Here is a 17,345-nt window from a genome sequence, read left to right as displayed (position 1 = left end):
GGATTGCGTCTTCATTTACAACTGAAAAAGGAAAGCAATAACCATAAAACCAAGGAGAGTTCGCTTTCCCATGGAAGGGCCTGACACCTAAGCAAATGATGAGAGCCTGACCAAATGGATGAGGGGAGGGGCTGAAATGGGAATGCTTTATATAGGATTGAAATGTAACTTTGTTAGATTCCGTCTTGTATTGCCACAATCGATTCCATCCTAGTAAACATTTTCCTTTTGGACTAAACTTGCATCCAAGAGTTCTTATTTCCTAAGATGTGGATTGAGGTGGGTCCTGACAGAAGGATTACTTAACAAATCTGTAAATGACACCAAACCAGATGAATTAGCTAAGACTTGTGAAGGCAGAAACAACTTTCCAAATGAGCTTGATAGTTTGGAGAAATAGCCTGAAAAATAATAGAAGGAAATTTAACAAGGACAAATGCAGCATCCTTAATTTAGGGAAAAACAAAATCCACAGGCATTGGATAGGGGCCACAGGTAGTCCTTGACTTACAATCACAATTGAGCTCAAAGTTTATGCCCATTTTATGACCTTTCTTGCTACAGTTGTTAAGTGAATCACAGCGGTTGTTAAGTTAGCAACACAGTTATTAAGTGAATCTGGCTTCCTCCTTGTCTTTCCTGGTCAGAAGATCACAAAAAGTGTAAACATGACCCCAGGACAGTGCAACCGTCATAAGTATGAGCCAGTTGCCAAGCATTTGAATTTTGATCATGTGACCATGGAGCTGTGCTAAAGTCGTAGGTGTGAAAAATGACCATAAGTCACTTTTCAGTGCTGTTATAATTTTGATGAACCGTTATAAGTCACTAAATGAACTCTTGTATTTGGCTTGGCAAAACTCTAAGGATCTTGTAAACATAATTGATCACAAGCTGGATAGAAAAATGGAAAATGAAAAAAGGCAATGAAATCTGAAGTCCAGAGATGCTTTTTCATAGCAAGACGGGTAGCATATAAATTTAATAATACATAAAAAATAAACATATTAAATAGATTTTTGCGCCTGCATCCTTAGAAGCATCTATTGGCCTGACAAAAACTTGTGTTTTCCTTTTAGAACCAGCCTGGTAAGGGCCTGGGGCCTATAATAATAATAATAATAAATAAATAAATAATAATAATAATAATAATAATAATAATAATAATAATAATAATAATAATAATAATAATAATAATAATAATAATTTTATTTATATACCGCCCTTCTCCCAAAGGACTCAGGGCGGTGAACAGGGCAAGCATAAAAAATACAAAAATACAAAAGTTAAAAAGGATTAAATATATGCCCGACTAAAAACAGTAATTACAAATATTAAGATAACAATAAAAGAAACCCCACCCATCCCCCATCAGGCCAGGCCGGCTTGTTCGAATAAAAATGTCTTTAGGTCGCGACGGAAGGAGCGAAGGTCGGGCGCCATCCAGAGCTCAACCGGTAACCGATTCCATAGCTCCGGGGCGCCCACAGAGAACGCTCTCCCCCTGGGGGCCACCAACTGACATTCTCTGACCGGTGGCACCCTGAGGAGGCCCTCTCTGTGGGAACGCACAGGGCGGAGGGAAGTTGATGCCGGCAGCAGGTGTTCCCTAAGGTACTCCGGACCCATGCCATGAAGGGCCTTAAACACCATTACCAGTACCTTGAATCTCACCCGGAAGACAACTGGTAACCAGTGCAGCTCACGGAGCAGAGGTGTAACATGGGAGTATCGGGAGACTCCCAACACAACTCTCGCGGCTGCATTCTGTACCAGTAGAGTAGAACGTATCAGTCACTTTTTCTCTCAATCTCGTAGAACTATTGTGACAATAAAATTAAAAGCTTTCCCTGTGCAAGGCACTTGAGCTCATTAAAAAAAGATGAACTGTTTTTTTTAAAAAAAGATAAAGTAGCATTAATACTAGTAGAAATGCTGATGAAAAGTAGCTGTGTAATGCTGCAATTCTTCATATTTAGGAACCTAAAGGTGAGTTGACCTTCAAAGAAGTGGATTTTAATAAGGCAATATCAACTACAGCGTGATTCTACGGTAGAAGACGTTAACGGGAATAAGAGGCCCAAAGACATCAGAATTCTTAGAAAAGATATTAAAAGCAGCATCACAATTCCCATAAAAGGGGGGGGGAGTAGAAGATAGCAGGAGGATTTAACCTTAGAGAAAATCTGTAAATCAAAAAGAACAAACATAGGAGTTGGTAAAGGGGAAAAATGGGCAATATGGAAGAGTTGACTGGAAGAGCGAAAATCCAGCTTTAAGTTCATGGAAACAGTCCAGGAATGTCTAAGCAGTGGCATGGTTTGGTATGGAATTCTAGTAGTTGAAATACACCCATTTTCAAATTGCCATGGTTGAGAGTACAGATTTGGTAATTTTAAGATATGTGGACGTGTTCAGACCTGGTTGCGAAGCCCTTATACTCATCCATGATTTATTAATAATCTGTTGAAGAGGAGGAAGGTGTCAGAATCCATTTATATCACATTTCATAAATGTATAGGTAGAACAATGTGCTTATTCTGGGGATTCTGCCATCTCTCCGAAGGGGGGGGGGAAGAGGATAGACTTAAGGTGATCTTCTAACAACAGGGAACATTTGAACTGGGGGAGGGAGGGGGAGAGACAGATCTGGATTGCGTCTTCATTTACAACTGAAAAAGGAAAGCAATAACCATAAAACCAAGGAGAGTTCCCTTTCCCACGGAAGGGCCTGACACCTAAGCAACTGATGAGAGCCTGACCAAATGGATGAGGGGAGGGGGCTGAAATGGGAATGCTTTATATAGGATTGAAATGTAACTTTGTTAGATTCCGTCTTGTATTGCCACAATCGATTCCATCCTAGTAAACATTTTCCTTTTGGACTAAACTTGCATCCAAGAGTTCTTATTTCCTAAGATGTGGATTGAAGTGGGTCCTGACAGAAGGATTACTTAACTAATCTGTAAATGACACCAAACCAGATGAATTAGCTAAGACTTGTGAAGGCAGAAACAACTTTCCAAATGAGCTTGATACAGTAGTTTGGAGAAATAGGCTGAAAAATAATAGAATGAAATTTAACAAGGACAAATGCAGCATCCTTAATTTAGGGAAAAACAAAATCCACAGGCATTGGATAGGGGCCATAGGTAGTCCTTGACTTACAACCACAATTGAGCCCAAAGTTTATGCCCATTTTATGACCTTTCTTGCTACAGTTGTTAAGTGAATCACAGCGGTTGTTAAGTTAGCAACACAGTTATTAAGTGAATCTGGCTTCCTCCTTGTCTTTCCTGGTCAGAAGATCACAAAAAGTGTAAACATGACCCCAGGACAGTGCAACCGTCATAAGTACGAGCCAGTTGCCAAGCATTTGAATTTTGATCATGTGACCATGGAGCTGTGCTAAAGTCGTAGGTGTGAAAAATGACCATAAGTCACTTTTCAGTGCTGTTATAATTTTGATGAACCGTTATAAGTCACTAAATGAACTCTTGTATTTGGCTTGGCAAAACTCTAAGGTTCTTGTAAACATAATTGATCACAAGCTGGATAGAAAAATGGAAAATGAAAAAAGGCAATGAAATCTGAAGTCCAGAGATGCTTTTTCATAGCAAGATGGGTAGCATATAAATTTAATAATACATAAAAAATAAACATATTAAATAGATTTTTGCGCCTGCATCCTTAGAAGCATCTATTGGCCTGACAAAAACTTGTGTTTTCCTTTTAGAACCAGCCTGGTAAGGGCCTGGGGCCAATAATAATAATAATAATAATAATAATAATAATAATAATAATAATAATAATAATAATAATAATAATAATAATAATAATAATAAAGTTGGAAGGGACCTTGGAGGTCATCTAGTCCAACCCCCTGCTCAGGCAGGAAACCTTATACCATTTCAGGCAAATGGCTGTCCAGTCTCTTCTTAAAAACCTCCAGTGTTGGAACATTCACAGCTTCTGGAGGCAGGTTGTTCCACTGGTTAATTGTTCTAACTGTCAGGAAGTTTCTCCTTAGTTCTAGGTTGCTTCTCTCCTTGACTAGTTTCCATCCGTTGCTTCTTGTCCTGCTTTCAGGTGCTTTGGAGAATAGCTGGACTCCCTCTTCTTTGTGGTAGCCCCTGAGATACTGGAACACTGCTATCATGACACCCCTCACCCTTCTCTTCATTAAACTACACATACCCAATTCCAGCAACCGTTCCCTATACGAGGCAGAGGTCTGGACTTCCTCTTTTTATGGGTACTTTCATCCTGAGATAATTTAATCTTGGTTGAAGCATAGAAAGCATTTAACAGCTCCACCTTTCACCTTGCATTCTTCAGGCAGATATGCTTGAGCATTAATGGCAAGGCCTGCAGATTTCTGTAGTCGGCTGATGCAGTATTTATTGGCTGTTTTGTCACAGGGGGGTGGAAATGAAGTGAATGGCTGAATGAACCAGAGCTGCCCTGTGACCTTTCTTTACAGCCTTTTTTGGAAACAAATTCATTGGCACCATTGAGCCATCAAGAGCGGAGCAGAGGTGCTGAGAGGTGGTCAAGCCAGAGGCCTCATTCCCTCTGTTGCTTCTTTACCACAAGTGGTCAGTTCTGCTGCTTCTCTCAAAGAACTGCAGGCTCAGAAAAGCACACGTACACACACACACACACACACACACACACACACACACACACACACACACACACAAACACATTCTTCAAAGGGCACTCTGAAGAACATCTTGTCAAATGGAGGATGAAGAAGGCTACTTGGGGCTTAACATTCAAGCCAGAAAACAGCAAAGTCCGATCTCTGTGCCTCTGGAACCAGGTAAAATAAAATTTTATCTGAACTATATTAAGAAGTTGGGCCTTTAGGTAGTAGCACGCTTTCTCTCTACTGTTTGTTTGTCTGTTAGTTTGATCGCTAACATGTGCTAAATATTTTTGATTGCTGCAATGAGGAAAGCGTTGTGAAGAGCGTTAGATTAAACAGACTGGGAGATGCTGGACTCCAATCCTGTCAGCTATGAGGCTGAGTGGCTGATTTTAGACCAGTCAATATTTGCCCTCCTGGAAGGATTTTTGAGGAGACATCCAAAACACGTACGTATATAAATATGGCCTGCATTTCTAGTTCAGCACATTTGTCCATCCTTTGTTCTGATACTTTATAGAGTATCTGATACGCTGTGGATATCTGATACTTTATGGAGATTCACAAAAGAAACAGACTTATAGTTGTCCTCTGGATATGAGCAGCTTCAATTTGATAGCAACCATGGTTATATTGTTGGGGGAAATGCAAATCTGATGTTTGCCTATCTCAGCTTTTAATATGAAAGCTGGTGAAGCAGTTAGGTCCCAATTTCACAAATCAACGAGTCATTGGTTATCGTTGAGAAAATATGTTATCACTGAAAGACTACCTGATATCTGAGTCTAATACAGGGTAAATTTCCAAACATGCAAATTGGAATTAAGGGATTACTGATCCATAAAGGAACATTTTCATTTTGCATTTAGTATATTAATTACTAGCCTGATTTATTTTAACCCAGGAGTGTCCACAGGGAGAGGGTTCAATAGGCAAGATAATAGCCATAAACAAGTGACAAAAGCCTTATCCTTTTTTATGTGTGTTGAAATAGTTGCAGTCACCGCCTTGGCTTTTTTTTTTTGAACCCCACCACCCTTGGCTTTGCTCTTCTCAAGCAGCCCACCCCTACCCACCCCCAAGACTGGCAAACCATATAAACAGCCAGCAAAATGAACACAAAAGGTCAACAAATACATCATTGTTGTGGCTAATGTTTTTATGGCAGGATAAATATGGAGCTGCTAGAACAATGTTTATCAGCCTCAGCAACTTTAGGATGTGTGGACTTCACATCTTAAAGTTTCTGGAGTTCAGAAACACCTTACTGGACTACTCTGGTGATGCTATAAAAGCACAGCACAGGAAGATTTAAAGGGAGCATAAAGGAAGAACTGGGAAATTCTGGCCTATTGGCAGACTCACAAATTTGCCTATAACAAATTCTGATTTCTCATTCTCTGATTTGGGAATAATGCAGAGATTGGAGAGTTTTTTTTAAAAAAATGTTTTATTAATTTTTAAGAATTACAATCTTCTATGCTTAGTAAGCAACATATTTAACGTTAATTTCTTCAATATAAATCGATTCAGTACTGCACCATCCAGTATTTTTTCCCCTGATCCTCCTTTCTTCCCCATATATTTTCCATATTCCCCTCATTACACAGTTACAATTCTTGGTACTATTGATGTATACAAAGGTTGATATAAACATCGTCATATTTTACTAATGTTATACAAATAACAATAATATCAATTCATAAATCAATAATCTGTTTCTCATGCTTTTGTTAAAGTTTAATTTCCCATCAATATTTGAAGTATCTTTGTCAGTTATGATTTTCTCAATATTAATTACATTTGTATAGCTAAACATTTTATTCATACCAATCCTCTTATTTTCATATTTTCCATATCCACAAAAAGAAAAAAAAATACTATTTTATTTCTAAATGATATCTTTCATTCTAAAATCATCTGTTATTTTAATCATATTCAAACAAGTATTTAAACATATAATGCCCCCTCTAAGGTTTTACTGGGTTGTAAATCACAAAGAAATTCTAGGTAGCCAGCCCTCAGCTTTTTGGATCAAAGGTGGATTGACACAAAGCTATTCAATGACAATGTGAAATACTATGAGTAGTGAAAAAAAGATTTTGTCTTTGCCTCTGAGAAAAGGTCAAACTATCTATCTATCTATCTGTCTATCTATCTATCTATGCAGGCATGTCAAACTCGCGATGTCATGTGACGTGCGACATATTGCGACTTTTTTCCCTATTGCCGGCAATGGGGTGGGCACGGTTTCATCGTGATGCATCCGGTTAACGGGCCGGCAGTTTGACATGCCTGAGTATCTATCTATCTATCTATCTATCTATCTATCTATCTATCTATCTATCTATCTATCATCTATCTATCTACCTACCTACCTACCTATCTATCTATCTATCTATCTATCATCTATCTATCTATCTATCTATCTATCTATCTATCTATCTATCTATCTATCTCTATCTCTATCTCTATCTCTATCTCTATCTCTATATCTATATCTATATCTGAGTAAATTACTAACAAAGAATTAAGGGAGACTGAAATGCATTTCAGTCTCCCTTAATTCTTTGTTAGTAATTTACTCAAGTGTATGAACTGTCCGGTGTGACTACAGCCTGTTCGATGGCCTTCAAGATAGGCTGAAAACAGGAAATAAAGATTTGCCCCATGTTTGGGGCCTAGCAAGGTAATCTAAATAGTTAACATTTGACCACGCATTGCTCCTGGAAGCAGCAGGAGGAACACTCCGGCCTGATGATGACGGATGGGATTTCGTCGAAACGTCGCCACAACTTTCTGAAGATGAAAGGAACGCGGGAAGAAACCCAAGACTCTAGATCTACACATACAGACACCCGCGAGAATCTACGAAAACATGGTTTAGGCTAGCTACAACTGCTTGTCAGAATTTATGACTTCAGGTGGCTTCTTCTATCGATCTGTAGTCTCATTAGAAATTTCTGAATAATAATCTATTCCTTTCACAAGGAAGACATCAATCACTCTTGTACAATCCCTTATTCCCTCCTTCAGTATATCCCATCCATGTACATGTTTCCCACACTTCTCTGAAATTTGTCCCTGACACAAATGCTGATTATAGAAGCGAGATAGAAGTAGTTAGGCTAAACAATTTCTTTTGGTTCCAGATACAGGACCCAATGGTATATATTCCTTTGTTATTGCGGTGATAGTCAGAACCTTAGATGGCTTATGGGGTTTATCACTACTTACCGAGGATGCTATGACCATCATCCCTGAAATGGAAGAAGCAACTGTTCTTTGGATAACAGGAATCAAACATGGCAAAACCAGAAGACCTCAAAAAGCTAACACAACCAGAAAAATTTCCCTTTGCCACTCACCAAAGATCTCTCCAAGCCAGCTTGTGTCCAGGGCATCTGTCCAGGTTTCCAAAGAAGCTGGGTGTATTTCCTCAGCATGCAGGCAGCAGTGTGTAAAAGGAAAGCCAGACACCCCTTGTTTTCACAAACTTTCTTTTTTAAATAGTATTTTATTTTATTTTTTAATTTTACATTTAAGTATTTAAAAAGCAACGTGGTGGCTGGGTTAATCAATAGTTCAATAACATACAAAATTCTTTAGTACAAACTTCAAGTTATAACATTAAATATTTCCTCTCTTTTTCCCTTAATAGCAACTATCTCGTTTTTAAGCTACTACAGTTCTTATCATATCAACTAAGTGAAAACATCATTATTACATTTATCAATAAATTTTTAGCTTATACATATCTTAATTACTTTTACATTCAATCTTTATAGGCTATCAATGTCCTGTTATTGAGTTTTCCCAATTTTTAGTTTCCCATCAATATTCAAATTTAACATTTGATATTTTTAATTTCCAGGCTTTAGGTAACCAGTTTCCCTCATCTCAATTCATAACAGAATCTAATATTCAAAATACACATCTTATCTATTTGAATATAGTCTTGTTTTATTTGCTAAAAGTTACAGTGGGACAAAAAAGTATTTAGTCAGCCACCAATTGTGCAAGTTCTCCCACTTAAAAAGATGAGAGAGGCCTGTAATTTTTATCATAGGTACACCTCAACTATGAGAGGCAAAATGGGGGGAAAGAATCCAGGAAATTACATTGTAGGATTTCTAATGAATTTATTTGCAAATTATGGTGGAAAATAAATATTTGGTCACCTACAAACAAGCAAGATTTCTGGCTCTCACAGACCTGTAACTTCTTTAAGAGGCTCCTCTTAAAGGCTCCACTCGTTACCTGTATGAATGGCACCTGGTTGAACTTGTTATCAGTATAAAAGACACCAGTCCACAACCTCAAACAGTCACACTCCAAACTCTACTATGGCCAAGACCAAAGAGCTGTCGAAGGACACCAGAAACAAAATTGTAGACCTGCACCATGCTGGGAAGACTGAATTTGCAATAGGCAAGCAGCTTGGTGTGAAGAAATCAACTGTGGGAGCAATTATTAGAAAATGGAAGACATACAAGACCACTGATAATCTCCCTCATTCTGGGGCTCCACGCAAAATCTCACCCCGTGGGGTCAAAATGATCACAAGAACGGTGAGCAAAAATCTCAGAACCACACGGGAGGACCTAGTGAATGACCTGCAGAGAGCTGGGACCAAAGTAAAAAAGGCTACCATCAGTAACACACTACGCTGCCAGGGACTCACATCCTGCAGTGCCAGACGTGTCCCCCTGCTTAAGCCAGTACATGTCCGGGCCCGTCTGAAGTTTGCTAGAGAGCATTTGGATGATCCAGAACAGGATTGGGAGAATGTCATATGGTCAGATGAAACCAAAGTAGAACTTTTTGGTAAAAACTCAACTCGTCGTATTTGGAGGAGAAAGAATGCTGAGTTGCATCCAAAGAACACCATACCTACTGTGAAGCATGGGGGTGGAAACATCATGCTTTGGGGCTGTTTTTCTGCAAAGGGACCAGGACGACTGATCCATGTAAAGGACAGAATGAATGGGGCCATGTATCGTGAGATTTTGAGTGAAAACCTCCTTCCATCAGCAAGGGCATTGAAGATGAAACGTGGCTCGGTCTTTCAGCATGACAATGATCCCAAACACACCGCCCGGGCAACGGAGTGGCTTCGTAAGAAGCATTTCAAGGTCCTGGAGTGGCCTAGCCAGTCTCCAGATCTAAACCCCATAGAAAACCTTTGGAGGGAGTTGAAAGTCCGTGTTGCCCAGCGACAGCCCCAAAACATCACTGCTCTAGAGGAGATCTGCATGGAGCAATGGGCCAAAATACCAGCAACAGTGTGTGCAAACCTTGTGAAGACTTACAGAAAACGTTTGACCTCTGTCATTGCCAACAAAGGGTATATAACAAAGTATTGAGATGAACTTTTGTTATTGACCAAATATTTATTTTCCACCATAATTTGCAAATAAATTCATTAGAAATCCTACAATGTGATTTCCTGGATTCTTTCCTCCCATTTTGTCTCTCATAGTTGAGGTATACCTATGATGAAAATTACAGGCCTCTCTCATCTTTTTAAGTGGGAGAACTTGCACAATTGGTGGCTGACTAAATACTTTTTTGTACCACTGTATCTATTTCCCACCACATTAAGTCATCTAATTAATAATACAGTATCCCCTTTAATAAATCAAAACCATTATATATACTGTCTGGGTTAATCAATAAAGCAAACATATTCATATTTTTTTTCTTTTGGGTCTAATTTTTAAATATTAAACAAATAGAATCCTTACTTTCAACTAATTTCCAATTTTCAATTTAATGACCCAAATTCTACTTATCTCAACTTCTGCTTTAACCCTCTAATTACTAATATGAAATCCCCTCTAATAAATAAAACCCCAATTTTCTTCAGCCTCATTCTGGCTTTCTTCCTTTGCCAACTAGCCTCCCATGTCAGCGCTTTTAGATCATCAAATAGATCTCCCTCTATTATTATACATATTATTTGAAATAACAGAGATCATTTAGTTGCCAACTATTCAATTTCTTTTATTAATTAATTAGTCCTTCCATTGACTATCATGTTCTTGTTTTTCTTATCCACTTTTTCCCTTGCCTTGCCTTTCATTTCTTTCTTCATTCATCCCTGTTTTATTTATCCCTCATAATCCTTCTTTTTCTAGTTTATTGTTTATTACGTAGGGAATACACCTCAGGAAGATGTGCTTGCACGGAGGAGACAAGATGGCGACACATTAGCAGCTCCTTAAATAAAGTTCTGGCTTGTGACAGGCCTTATCTCTTCTGGCTTAACTCTATGACCCCAAAATTGTCATTCAGAGGCAAGAATCTGGACTAGCCCCAGCAATGATACTGGGACCCATCAATCCATAGATCAGGAATGAACAGAGAAAAACTAAAGTACAAATTCTCCTTTAAGTGCAAGTCCTGAAGATTCCAATGGTTTGAAGAGATTCTTCTGGATTTGTAGGTGACAATGCAAGAGGGGAAAAACAGAGATTTAGGTACAATTAGTGAAAGAAAGAATGTAGATGGAGAGAAAAAAGGGGTTAAAAAGAATTCAGTTAACCTCTCTGCTCTTTTCAGTCTTACTGTCCAGTTTGACACAGAATTGACAATTAAATAAAAAGCTTCAAACATGAGCTTCTCAAATCCTTCCAAAAACTTTCATGTGTTAATACATTTTTAAAGCAACTAGAGTTTAATACATGAGTATAATACATGACTCGAACATAACCACAGCACTGATATTTAATTTTATTTAAATCGAATTTAGACTTCTTCTCAGCCCTCATCACACTATAGAATAGCAAAATGCTTGAAAATAATTTGCACAATCACTTGTGGGGCTTCTGGTCGTTCTGGCTTCATTTTTGAGAGAGGAATTCGCATCGTTTCAGTTCTTCCCAGACGCTAAACATTGATGGGCATGTGGCAATTCCCTCATACATCTTCAGGCCTTGGAATGAATAATGTTCCCTCTTTCTCCATAGATACTGGTTGACTCAGGTCTCAGTTGTACACTGAGAATGCAAATTTGATTACATTTGGGGTGCCCCAGTTCTACACCAAGGGTATACATTTGATTTTTCTATTTTTTCATTTGTGCTTGGGGAAGCAGCAGCTTTTGAATGTCTTCACATCCTTTTGAGAGCTATGACCAAGTGGGAGAAACATGTCAATTGGGGAGCAGGAAGCGCATTACTGAAAAAATAAAATAAAATGAACCTATACATGCATAAATTCAAAAACTTATAATAATTATAATGGCGCATGCCCATTGTTTTCATTTTAGTTACTAAATTCATCTCTCAAGGCCTCTAAGTTAGAAGGATGAAAAAGACAAAAAACACCAACCTTCTTTTCAGAATTCAGTCTGTGTAAATTGGAAATCCATAGACTGAGCTCCATGTGGATTCTTTTATGGGAAATAAGATGACTATTTCGGGTGAAGCCCTTTCCACACTCCATGCATTTATAGGGCTTCTCCCGTGTGTATCCTTTGATGGGATGGAAGTGTATGGTGTTGACTGAAGCCCTTTCCACATTCCATGCATTTATAGGGCTTCTCTCCTGTGTGGATCCTTTGATGGATTGTAAGATGAGTGTTTGTTCTGAAGCCCTTTCCACACTCCGTGCATTTATATGGCTTTTCCTCCATGTGAATCCTTTGATGGGATGTAAGTTGCCACTTTGTCCTGAAGCCCTTTCCACACTCCATGCATTTATAGGGCTTCTCCCGTGTGTATCCTTTGATGGACTGTAAGATGACTTTTTGTTCTGAAGCCCTTTCCACACTCCGTGCATTTATATGGCTTTTCCCCTGTGTGGATCCTTTGATGGGATGTAAGTTGACTGTTTCTTCTGAAATCCTTCCCACACTCCATGCATTTATAGGGCTTCTCCCCTGTGTGTATCCTTTGATGGACTGTAAGATAACTGTTTGTTCTGAAGCCCTTTCCACACTCCATGCATTTATAGGGCTTCTCCCCTGTGTGTATCCTTTGATGGATTGTAAGATGAGCGTTTGTTCTGAAGCCCTTTCCACACTCCGTGCATTTATATGGCTTTTCCACCGTGTGGATCCTTTGATGGGATGTAAGTTCCCACTTTATCCTGAAGCCCTTTCCACACTCCATGCATTTATAGGGCTTCTCCCCTGTGTGTATCATTTGATGGGATATAAGTTCACTGTTTCTCCTGACGCCTTTTCCACACTCCATGCAGTTATAGGGCTGCTCCCCTGTGTGTATCCTTTGATGGGATGTAAGTGTATGGTGTTGACTGAAGCCCTTTCCACATTCCATGCATTTATAGGGCTTCTTTCCTGTGTGGATCCTTTGATGGACTGTAAGATGACTGTTTGTTCTGAAGCTCTTTCCACACTCTGTGCATTTATATGGCTTTTCCGCCGTGTGGATTCTTTGATGGGATGTAAGTTCACAGCTTGTTCTGAAATCCTTTCCACACTCCATACATTTATATGGCCTCTCACCTGTGTGTATCCTTCGATGGGATGTAAGTTCACTGCTTGTCCTGAAGCCCTTTCCACACTCCATGCATTTATAGGGCTTCTCCCCTGTGTGTAACCTTTGATGGGATGTAAGTTCATTGTTTGTCTTGAAGCCCTTTCCACACTCCATGCATTTATAGGGCTTCTCCCCTGTGTGTATCCTTTGATGGGATGTAAGTGTATGGTGTTGACTGAAGCCCTTTCCACATTCCTTGCATTTATATGGCCTCTCCCCTGTGTGTATCCTTTGATGGAATGTAAGTTGAGTGTTTGTTCTGAAGCCCTTTCCACACTCCGTGCATTTATATGGCTTTTCCTCCGTGTGGATCCTTTGATGGGATGTAAGATGCCACTTTATCCTGAAGTCCTTTCCACACTCCATGCATTTATATGGCCTCTCCCCTGTGTGTATCATTTGATGGGATATAAGTTCACTTTTTCTCCTGATGCCCTTTCCACACTCCGTGCATTTATATGGCTTCTCTCCTACGTGGATCCTTTGCTGAGATGTAAGATGCATTGGTTTGCTGAAGCCCTTTCCACACTTCCTGTATTTATATAGCTTCTCCCTTGTGCTTATCTTTTTATAAACAGTCTTATTTCCATCCTCAGTGCATTTATTTGGCTTCTCTCCCAAGTGAAAACTTTTCTGTGACATAACAGACCCATTTTCTTGAGAAAGTGTGAAAGTCCAATTGTAATTTTTTTCTTTGTCTTTGCATATATAATCTTGTCCTTTGACTTGGGATAGATAGTGCTCATTTACATCTATTGTGTCTTTGAATAGTCTTAAACCTTTCCCAATGTATTCTTTCTTTATTTTTCCTCGTTGATCAATAAAATCCTGCATCTGAGCATCAATGGAAGATGATCTTTCCTTATTCCAATTATTTGAAGTGTTTCTTTCCTGCCTTTGGAATCCCGTCCGAATTGCAGGCTTATCCATTACGTCTCTTTGTTTGAACACTTTCATTAGTTCGCTAGCGACTTTATTGTCATTCTCATTATCACCTTCAAAAGAAAAAAGAAATGAAAGTGATAGAAATGTTAGGGGAAAAGATCACCCTGTCAGAAATCAGATAATCCCTGAGTTATGAACCTTCCCTTAGCGGACGTTCGAATTTACACGATAATCACCCAGTAGTGTTTACGAAAAACTCCTGAAATTACGAATTTTCCACACTATGGCAGTCATTCACCCTCAGGAATGACCACAGTAGCACTGCAACATTCACCCTAGATATTTCCTCCCCCTGCACCCCAGTCTCCCTAGACACAAGGACTGTGGGTATGCACCTTTGCTTTCTTGGCTGTTCTAGGCCTTTGGTGCTTTCATAGAAAATGGAAGCCTAAAGTAGCACAAGATCACGTGAGATCACTGATGTGAGATCGCACACTACTGATTTCGAATGATCTCACGGGAGTTTAGGCCTCTTTCTCTGCAACAGAAAATGGAACGGAAGCTGGGGGAGGCTTCCAATTGCCTCCGAAGGCCCACTCCGGGATTCGGAGGCCTTTTCCAGGCTGCTGCTGCCCGGAAAGGAGGCCAGGGGATGAGTCCGTGGGCTTTCAGAAACCTGATCTACAGGACTCCGTTGGCAGAACAGAAGCCAAGGGCGGTGGCCATGTGGCTCGAGTTCGGGGTGTGGGGGAGCAGGAGATAGGCATAACAAGCATCGTGAGAGTTCAGGCACTCATTCTCTGCGAAAGAGGATGGGTGCCTGAACTCGCATGATATTACAGCACATAGGAGCTTCCGTTGACCCTCCTATGCCAGAAAAGCAGGAACCCGGCAAAGAAGAGATGGATCCTTTCAAGGTAGGTCAATCTTCCAGGGCAGAAATGGAGGGGGAAGCATGAGAAATCTTTGTGAATTGTGGAGGCCTTGGGGGCCTGTTCCATCACTAGGCCCTCCATGGCCTTCCCCACCGAGATACCTCACGTGCAAATAATGAACCGCCTATTTGCCCATGCATTCAATTAGCAAATATGTGGGTGAAAGCAGGAGGTGATCTTCTTCGAGGTACAGGATTTATTCCCATGAATTTTTGAGTTACGAATGAAATGGGCAGGCTCCATTATATTTGTAACTCGAGGACTACCTGTAATTGCCTTCAGGTATTTTGCCAGATTACATTATATTGTATATTTGTATAATTATAACAGTTTGGTATAGAAATGATAATATCACTATTCGTGAGGCATAAAAACTTGTAAAAGGCTGTGCTGGACCAGTATGTAACTCTGGTCCATTATATAGCTAGCTTAGGAATTAAGAACTGTGTTAGAGCATTTAGCATTTAAAGGGTTAAACGCTGTCTCCTTAAGAGATGGCCTCTGGGAAATGTAGTCTAGTTGTTAGTCAGTCCTATATCTTATCTAGTCAGTGGGAGGAGCTTCAAAGGTTATTACAGAATGTCCTGGCTATGTGCCAGGATGGTTAAAGCCCTTGTCTAATCAACCATCATGCAAGCATCGATTGGCATCCGTAACTATGCCTAGCTGAGATGGGGAATTATTCCTTTGTACCTACGAGAATGGACAGATATGACTATGACTGGATGTATACTGCAAAGTAAGTCCCTGCTTAGAATTCCTGGGCCAAAATAGCTGAAAACTGTTTGATGAAGTTTGGTATTACTGCAAACCAAGGAATTACTTTGTCACTAATATGTTTAGATAGAAATAGAAAAACAAATGGGATAGAATATATCTAAGCAGAATGCCATTGACCTATTTCCTTCCTAGGAGCAGTGGAACAGCACGACTTTTCCTTCTCCCTCTGAAGAGAGGACATCTATTTGGAGATGACTTCATAAGAAGTAATCCGTGGCATCTGACTACAAAGTGTTTTCCTAGACTGCCGGACTGCAAAATAGGAAACCCTTACCAAGAGAGGCCACGTTCTTATAATTGTCCAGCATGACTTCCCAATGCAGCGTTTTCTGGTGAGGATCCAGCAGAGACCATTCCTCCTCTGAGAAATACACAGCCACCTCCTCAAAGGGCAGAAGACCGTCCTGAAAGACAAAAAAAGACAGAACAGATTGAGGAGGGACTATAGGATCTGTCCTATTGTTTAGAAATTCCCAAAGCAAAGCTATGCACTAAGGTAATTGGCTATGTTTAGTAGGATTCCATAGTTTAGGTGAGTTTAGGAGAGAAGAAAAAGCTTTTGATTGAAGAAATGTTTTAGACGGGTTTCACCAACTTGAATGATTTTGTAGGACTTTCAGTGCCATTCAGTTAAGTAACTCCAATTTCCTTCTGGATCAACCTCAGGATCCTTCTGGATTTACCAAATATCCAGCCGGCCAGCCAGGATCAATTCATCCATCCTCAATCAAAAGGCACTCAGTCCAGAGAAATCAATTAGCACGTGGCCCTTGGAAAACCCACCAATCAGTGACACTAACTTGTTTAACCTGGGTTTAAAGGCATAAGCACTTTAATTTGTGCTTAGATTGTAAGTCGCCCTGAGTCTTCGGAGAAGGGTGGGATATAAATGGGATTTTTAAAAAAATGTCTCTGTAGGGGAAGGGATTCTTCGTAGAATTTTAAGAAGTGGCTAAGGAGCAATCCTATTCATCCTCAACACCTTCATGAAAGAGCTGGGAGAGATCAGCCATGGATCTGTGTTGTGTGCCATCAATATCCAGAGACTCTGCCCCTCCTCCGATTGCAAGGAAACTGCTAGTAGTCTGAGCCATTGACTCGACAGTAAATAAGAAAATGGAGAACATTTTTTGAGGAAGGCATTTCTTAGCCTTTGCAAAGCTGGATGGTTTGGCCTCCAAATCCAGGCACAATTCAGGGGATGAAAAGGTATTTTGCAAGCCAACAGGGCCTTGATTATGTGCTCTTTCAGAACAATTTTTATTTGGAGGCATTTCTATATGGTCACTGTCTTGGGATTTTAAAAATCTTTCTTCTTAATCACTTATTTTCTTATCAATGATTGTAAATAAAGCTTTTAAAAATGTTAATATCCCGGTGTGAATATAAAATACTTTTGAGGATCCTTGCACAAATGCAACTCAAAGAATTAAAGAAAGAATGGGTGCTTTGAAAATATCTGTAAAACATTATTTACTGAAAAGTTGGGAGAATAATTAGGGGAAAGAGTTTTGTTTTTAAAGTAGTACTCTTAAAAAAAAAATCCTAAAAAAATCCCCAATCAAAAGCAGAGGGGACAATGGAAGA

The 17,345-nt window shown here is 39.6% G+C and overlaps 1 protein-coding gene across 1 annotated transcript in view; it reads right to left on the bottom strand.

Moving 5' to 3' along the window:
- Nucleotides 1–10,983: 10,983 nt before the first annotated feature.
- LOC310636551 (uncharacterized protein) overlaps nucleotides 10,984–17,345 on the bottom strand; it is a 36,347-nt gene continuing 29,985 nt past the window's right edge. The window contains exons 5-6 of the mRNA XM_083356490.1: nucleotides 16,033–16,162; nucleotides 10,984–14,153 (exon numbers count right to left, since the gene is read on the bottom strand). Of these exons, the coding sequence (XP_083212616.1) occupies nucleotides 12,355–14,153; nucleotides 16,033–16,162 (1,929 nt within the window). The 3' untranslated portion in view covers nucleotides 10,984–12,354. The remainder of the gene's footprint in view (nucleotides 14,154–16,032; nucleotides 16,163–17,345) is intronic.

The sequence above is a fragment of the Vipera ursinii genome (assembly GCF_947247035.1).
Source record: "Vipera ursinii genome assembly, chromosome: 2".
Lineage (NCBI taxonomy): Eukaryota > Metazoa > Chordata > Lepidosauria > Squamata > Viperidae > Vipera > Vipera ursinii.
The sequence above is the reverse complement of the archived record's forward strand: the minus strand, read 5'-3'. Positions and strand labels throughout refer to the sequence as shown.